This window comes from Alosa pseudoharengus, unplaced genomic scaffold (genome assembly GCF_046254945.1).
Source record: "Alosa pseudoharengus isolate Yale_2024_CS ecotype anadromous, Long Island Sound unplaced genomic scaffold, YU_APseudo_1.1 YU_APseudo_1.1_scf_20, whole genome shotgun sequence".
NCBI classification, from domain to species: Eukaryota; Metazoa; Chordata; class Actinopteri; order Clupeiformes; family Clupeidae; genus Alosa; species Alosa pseudoharengus.
Genome location: NW_027468664.1, coordinates 5,747,946 through 5,755,445, shown reverse-complemented (window position 1 = coordinate 5,755,445; position 7,500 = coordinate 5,747,946). Strand labels below are relative to the sequence as shown.

At 47.9% G+C, this 7,500-nt stretch overlaps 1 protein-coding gene across 7 annotated transcripts in view; it reads left to right on the top strand.

Moving 5' to 3' along the window:
• Positions 1–7,500, top strand: part of dennd5b (DENN/MADD domain containing 5B) — a 59,633-nt gene that overhangs the window by 25,630 nt on the left and 26,503 nt on the right. For all 7 annotated transcript variants that reach the window (XM_076296323.1, XM_076296324.1, XM_076296321.1 and 4 more), the window contains 2 exons: positions 3,682–3,791; positions 6,374–7,079. In XM_076296323.1, the coding sequence (XP_076152438.1) occupies positions 3,682–3,791; positions 6,374–7,079 (816 nt within the window). The remainder of the gene's footprint in view (positions 1–3,681; positions 3,792–6,373; positions 7,080–7,500) is intronic.

Sequence of the window (7,500 nt, the reverse complement as noted above, 5' to 3'; positions counted from 1 at the left end):
CTTTCTCTCTCAGTGTGTCTATCTATTTCCCTTTCTCTTCCTTTACTTCCAGCCTCTCCCTTTCTCTTTACCTCTCATACACTGCCCCCTCTCCTCCACTCTTACCTTGCCCATGCTCATCTCCCTCGGCCTCACGTGGACAAAGAGGATTAGTAGCCCCCCTCCTTTCACTCCGAGCCGCAGCTCAGAAGTCTATTTAGGGCCCATCTGACCACAGCACAACGTTGTACCTGACCACAGCACTTTACCTGAGCCCAGACCAGCACAGCCTGAATCACTTCAACACTGCCAGGTTCATGTCCGAGAGATCCTGACCGCTACTCAGCCCATTCAGATCACCACCCTCATATTACTGATCTCTACACTTAGAATTCACCATATCAAGTTATAAAGCTTTACCAGTTAAACTGGACACATAGTTGTAATCCCCACTTTTAAAACACATTTTAGGAAAGACCATCAAATGTGTGAAGTAATCATTCACGCACGATGCTTTGAAAATGTGCTCAGCTTTCTTTCCTGCCGTCTCTCTGGTGCTGTTTGTAATATCTCTCCAAAGGTCAGAACAGCTGCATTATTCATGCCTGGTAGCAGTGATACATGTAGACCACACACACACTGGAACATGTGCACACACACACACACACACACACACACACACACACACACACACACACACACACACACACCTGAACCTCCAAGTGGATCCGGTAACCGAATCCCCAGCTCATTTCCCCGTCAGTCTCAGTGCTGTGCTGGGACCTGTCCCTGGTCCTCATTGCCTCTTATCTGAACATTCACTCCATCTCACGTGTGCCCTGACCGCCACACAGACAGACACAGACACCCTAACCATTCCTTTGTCTTTTTTTTTCTTTCTTTCTTTCGTTCTTTCTGTCTTTTTGTCTTCCGCTCTTTCTTTTGCCTTTTCACTCTTTCCTTCTCTCTTTCTTTCACCCTTTTCTTTCTTTCGTCTGTTTTGCCTTTTCCTTCTCCCAGTGATGCTGGACGATGTTCCCTTGATCAAATATCTCCATCACACTTCCTAGGAGCCTCAGTTGACCCCGTTGTGTTGTTCTGTTTTCTGGACTGTTGTGATCATGTGGGTCCTTTGTCTGAAGCCCTGCTAGTCTTTGCATGCAGTAATGGTGTCTACGCACACTTACTGTAACTGTGTGTGGGTGGGTGGAGGGATACAGAAAATCTGAGTACAATCCCTGCGTCTAACTTTGTATTGTTTATCAGCCCAAATAGGTTTCTGCAGCTGTGTAGGGTATGTAAATAAATAAATATGAGAATAACAGGATACTGTAATATTAGAGTGGAATCCAATTAGGATCAGCCTCTTCTTAATGCTGCTCTGCTGTGTGGAGAGGAAGTGTGTTTAATGAGCATGTAGGTCAGGGCAGGGATTAATGGCCATGCCTCATTCATGTCCACTGTGTACGGCCTTCTTTGTGCAAAGACAGGCCAGTGATATCGGCTGTCTTTTCAGAGCACAAAAGAGATTATTTTGGTCCAGTGTGCAGCTCACCTGAGAGATTACCCCTCAAACACAGATGAATCACTTCTGGAGTGGTTTTGTGTGTTTCTGTGTGAGGGACAGAGTGCATCCATTTTTTTTGTTAGTATTTTATTGTCACTGGTGGTTATCCTCATCCTCAATAGGCTCAGTGCAGGTTTATAGGCATCGATAAAAGCGTTAAGGCAGTGCAAACTAGAGAACGTAACGTGACCCCAGGCATTGTGTTTCACAGGGGTCACGAGGGACACGTGTGTGTGTGTGTGTGTGTGTGTGTGTGTGTGTGTGTGTGTGTGTGTGTGTGTGTGTAATCCTCACCAACTCCCCTCTTATTCAGACTCTCATCCATCACTTCGTTTGATCACCTGGAGGGGACACATTTATTTCAGTTAAGCCTATTAGTACCCCCCTCGGTCCCCTAGATGGACCCCCGACCCCTGGCTAGCTCACCAGCAGACACCATCGCTGTGTTACACTCCAGCATGGATTACGCTGATTGTCAGTGATCTAAAATCAATCAGTTTGAAGCCCACATTTAATCACAGTGCTTTAGTCTCCAGACACAGGTTGGTCTATGCTAGGCAGTAGGCAGCCAATGATTCTCCCATAATCAAAACAATATCCCAAGCCCTGCAGGAACATCCCTCTCACATCTGATTATTCTGACTGTTGTCTTCAAGGCCAAGCTATATTAACATGCATAATATATGAGAGAACAGTCAATTACTATTTAGACTTGAATTCTGATGCAGATTGTGCACGTAGTATATTTGTAGATTTGGTTTGGTTTGCAACAAGTAGACTTTTACTCCTATGTATGTGGAGGTTTTATGTATGTGGAGGTGTATGTGTGTATGTGGAGGTGTATGTATGTATGTGTGTATGTGTGTATGTGTGTGTGTGTGTGTGTGTGTGTGTGTGTGTGTGTGTGTGTGTGTGTGTGTGTGTGTGTGTGTGTGGAGGTGTATGTATGTGGAGGTGTATGTATGTATGTATGTATGTGGAGGTGTATGTGTATGTATGTATGTGGAGTGTATGTATAGTATGTATGTGGAGGTGTATGTATAGTATGTATGTATGTATGTGGAGGTGTATGTATGCATGTATGTGGAGGTGTATGTATGTGGAGGTGTATGTATGTATGTATGTGGAGGTGTATGTATGCATGTATGTGGAGGTGTATGTATGTGGAGGTGTATGTATGCATGTATGTGGAGGTGTATGTATGCATGTATGTGGAGGTGTATGTATGCATGTATGTGGAGGTGTATGTATGTATGTATGTGGAGGTGCATGTATGTGGAGGTGTATGCATGTATGTGGAGGTGTATGTATGTGGAGGTGTATGTATGTGGAGGTGTATGTATGCATGTATGTGGAGGTGTATGTATGCATGTATGTGGAGGTGTATGTATGCATGTATGTGGAGGTGTATGTATGTATGTATGTGGAGGTGCATGTATGTGGAGGTGTATGCATGTATGTGGAGGTGTATGTATGTATGTATGTGGAGGTGTATGTATGTGGAGGTGTATGTATGTATGTGGGGGGTGTAGGTGAAGAGTTCTCACGGCAGTGGATCTCCCAGTTCTGTTAAATGACTCGAGGCCAAACTGCCATTTCTCAGGCTCTCAGCCTCTGGCTGGCACACTATGTGATCATGCCACTGGATCATTAAACAGGCATCTGTGGCGTCACATGCCCAGACAGACTAGCGTTTGTTTACAGCGTTAGAGACCGTGAGGGCAGAAACGTCTCAAGGGAACCTGCAGTAGATTGACAGATCAATCAGTCTAGTGTATGTGTGAAGGAAAAAGGCTCAATTTTCACTCTGCCATCCTGTGATTGTGGACCTTATTAATTCCACACAAACGCGGTCACTGGTTGGTCTCTTACCTCTCTCTGAGGTCAGCCGGTGGGTTTCTCCTCTCTGTGCATGCTGACTTCTATGCACATAGAAGAAAACCTATATTGTATGTGGCAATCCTCCATTTCCCATGTTGTTCTCACAGAGTAATCCCTCTTAGGTTGTGTAAGACCTAAAGGCTCTCTCTAGGTCCTGTTCTCATTTCCTTAACAGGAACTGTCTACTGTCTTATTTTGAAAGTTGAGGACCATGTTCTAACTCACTCTAACTGTGTCTGCTTTCTTCATCCCAGGGGAGAACTTTGACCAGAGTCCGCTCAAAAGAACCTTCAAGTCCAAAGTGTTGGCCCACTATCCGGAGAATGTAGAGTGGAACCCATTCGACCAGGATGCTGTTAACATGGTAAGTGTGGAGGAGTATGTGGAACAGCAAAGCGTCCTAAGCAAAGTAGTACAGGGATGCATGAAGCTAAATATAACCACACACACAAAAAAAAAAAAACGCAAGCCATTCCACTGCACACGAAGCAAATAGGGAAAGCCTTGGATTTATATAAGACTGCATCACTAATAAGCGTTCCAGGAGAGGTCTGGTGTGGATATAGTGCTGCACCTATAGATTTTTTCCCTTGGGGTTTGGCAGTACTGTAGTGGAGGTTCCTATTTCCTGCTCTAGTTTGCAATACAGAAAATAACACTTGTCATTCTGTCACTAGAGCTTAAATACAAAACATTGGCATCGGCAGTGCCATATGACAAATGTAGGAAGCAGACTAGGTCCTGCTTGCACCTGTCTGCTTGTTTTAGAAAAACAGAACTAACACACACACACACAGAGCAGTTCTCAGCACACAAATGCAGGTAAAGGATGCTAGTGGGTAACATGACTCTGTGGCTGACCCTCCTCTCCGTGATGCAAGGGCATTTTTCCATCCTAACCCTTCACTGATGCTCCATTGCCGAGTTGCCTCCAATCAATTATTCACCTCGGCTTCTCCACTTACGTCGGCATGGAAACCGCACATTGTTCCTGTGCCCGTCTCTGCTCTGAAACGATAAACCGGAGCTTGCTAGCGCTGTGGATGACATAATCAGCCACCCCCACCTCGTGGCCCAATCTGGCGCTCACTGCTGACAGGAGAAGGTGTTGGTAATGCGGAGGTGAAACACGATCAATCAGGCGGCTCCTGTGCTAAACACACACAAACAGATGTAGATGTCTCTCTTTTTTTCAGCTGATGCAGGTGCTTGAAGGAGCTTAGATTCAGCTTTCTAAGCAGGAAAAAAAGCTACAAGAAGCTGCAGCTGCAGCAGCAAGACTTTATTGCCACCAAATGGGAGTCTGATTTGCAGGTCTGACTCGGTTAGGTCACTAGGAGTTGAACAGGATGGGAGAAGTGCAGGGAGAGGACTAGCCTCGTTTCCCTCCGTCCAAGAGGACTGCATGATGGAGAACAGCCCCCAAGGACCCTGTTCCGTATTACTTGCCCACTCTGGCCCTTAGGGTCATCTCTTTATTCCCTGTCTTTTGTTCAATTTCAAGAAAAGTTTTGAAGACACTGGTTTTATTTTGGAAAAACTCCAGAACTTGTTACAGCCCACATTAGTCTTGGCTGCGTGGCACCCTCTACGTCTCCAAAGGCACTCTGACTGATCTCGCACATACTTTTTGTGCACCCATGCACCCACTTCCTGCCGCGGCTCCCTGACTTCCTTTTTTCCCATCGGCCACCACAGTGGACTGTGACGTGCGGGTCAGTAGGAGTTGAGCAGGATGAGAGGAGTGCGGAGTGGAGTGGAGGGGACAGAAGTAGCCTCTCTTCCCCTCCTCCTTTTCCCAGCCCCCCACGTTCTCTCCCTCTCCGTCAGAGATGGATGCTGAATGGCTTACTGATGGCTCAGCTCGGTCCTGAGGGGCCCTGGCTAAAGCCCCTGTGATGATTGCTTTTTATATTCTAATTCCTCTCCTCATAAATCCTCTCTCTATCGTTTGCCTCTCAAGCGCTCTACTCTCTCCATATCTCCCTCTCTTTGCCTCTCTTCATCCTTCTCTCTCTCTCTCTGTCTCTCTCTCTCTCTCTCTCTCTCTCTCACTTTGAGCACATCCTCAACTGTGTCTCTCACTCTTGGTTCTGTGAATTGGTTGAAATGTCACAGGAGCAAAAGTCAGAATTGTGTGAGTGTGTGTCTGTGCATGGGTGTGTAAGTGTTTTGAATGTGAGCAATAATCCTTGAGCCTGTTTTTCTAAACCAGGAGATGACTCTATGAGCTTTTGAAATTGGTATTTTATCACAGTTTAGAACTCTGATTTGGAAAGAGGAAGATTAAGGAGTCTTGGTATATCTGTTTCTCTCTTTCTCTCTCTCTCTCGCTCTCTCTCTCTCTCTGTCCCCTTCTTTCTGCACGTCATGGAATATACTCCTCCCTCTGTTCTTATTCCCCTACTTCTGATAATGCACAGACTGGCACGGAAGGTTCTAGAAGTGGGCTATACAGCAGTTATGAAATGTGTAAACAGCTGCATTCCTCTCTCTTCTCCAAATTAGATCAGAGAGCCAAGTGCTCCCATTTAGCCACAGAAACTTTGCACAACTTTAGAAGATGCTTCTGGAGAATGAGAACGCACTCTTCATCATGGGGAGGCGCGGCTCAGTCGTACATGCACTAATCAAATCAGAATGGGCTTGTGTGATCCCATGGGGCGGCTGTGTCAGTTGAGTTTGGCAGATAACACTGCCCAGGCTGTCAAATCAACATAATAAGCCACTTTTATTCATTGTGTGTGTGTGTGTGTGTGTGTGTGTGTGTGTGTGTGTGTGCGTGTGTGTGTGTGTGTGTGTGTGTGTGTGTGTGTGTGTTTGTTTGTGTGTGTGTGTGATTGTTTGTTTGTGTGTGTGCTTGTACCTGCGGGTGCATGTGAAAATCAATGTGCTGATTATTTGAGCAAGTCCTAATTTGCCCCCTGCTCTTGCTCCCTCTCCTAGCTGTGCATGCCCAAGGGCCTGTCCTTCCGAACACAGAGAGACTCACGGGAGCCGCAGTTCCACTCCTACCTGATCACGCGGGAGGACGGCTCGCGCACCTACGGCTTCGTGCACACCTTCTACGAGGAGGTGACCAGCCCGCAGATCTGTGCCGCCATGCAGACCCTGCACCAGATGCACCGCGCCGAGCACGCCTCCAACGGCACCAACCCCTCCTCCTCCTCCTCCTCCTCATCCTCCTCCTCCAGCATGGACTCGCTGGCCAGCAGCCTGGACGAAGGCGACAGCTCCTCCTCCTCCGCCCCGTCTCCGTCGGCGGCCGGCGGCGGGCCCTCGTACGACTCGTCGCGCGACACCCTCTACGTGTCCAAGGCACTGTGTCTGGTGACGCCCATGCCCTTCATGCACGCGTGCCGCCGCTTCCTGGCCCAGATGCACCGCGCCGTCACGGCCCAGCAGCCCCCGCCCCTGCCGCTGGAGAGCTACGTGCACAACGTCCTGTACGAGGTGCCGCTGCCGCCGCCCGGCCGCTCCCTCAAGTTCCACGCCGTCTACGAGCCCATCGTGTGCCAGCGGCCGGGCCTGGCCGAGCTGCCCCTGGCCGACTTCCCCCTGGGCGAGGCCTTCCAGCTGCTGGGGGTGGAGAACCTGGTGCAGCTGTTCACCTGCGTGCTGCTGGAGATGCAGATCCTGCTCTACTCACAGGGTAAGGCCTGCTGCACTGGCTATGTTGCTTGACCTGCTCTACTCACAGGGTAAGGCCCGCTGCACTGGCTATGTTGCTTGACCTGCTCTTGGCTTCCAATATAGGCCATTTGTCTCTTTCTACAGTAGACAACTAGTAGTGAAATGTAAACCTGGAGAACTCCATGCAGAAATACACTATATGCTTGCCATGTAATATGCCTCATTATGTTAGCTTGGAATTAACTTGGAATTATTTGGAAGAATGGGTTTATGCTCATGCAAAAAAAAAAAAAACATGAACCTCATTGCTACTGTCTGAGGGTAAGAACAGGAAGTGATTTTAGCATGTAGTCTGGTGTGTGTGTGTGTGTGTGTGTGTGTGTGTGTGTGGTGAGTGAGCCATGCAGAGAGATGCTGTTTTGGCCCGAGCACAGATCAGC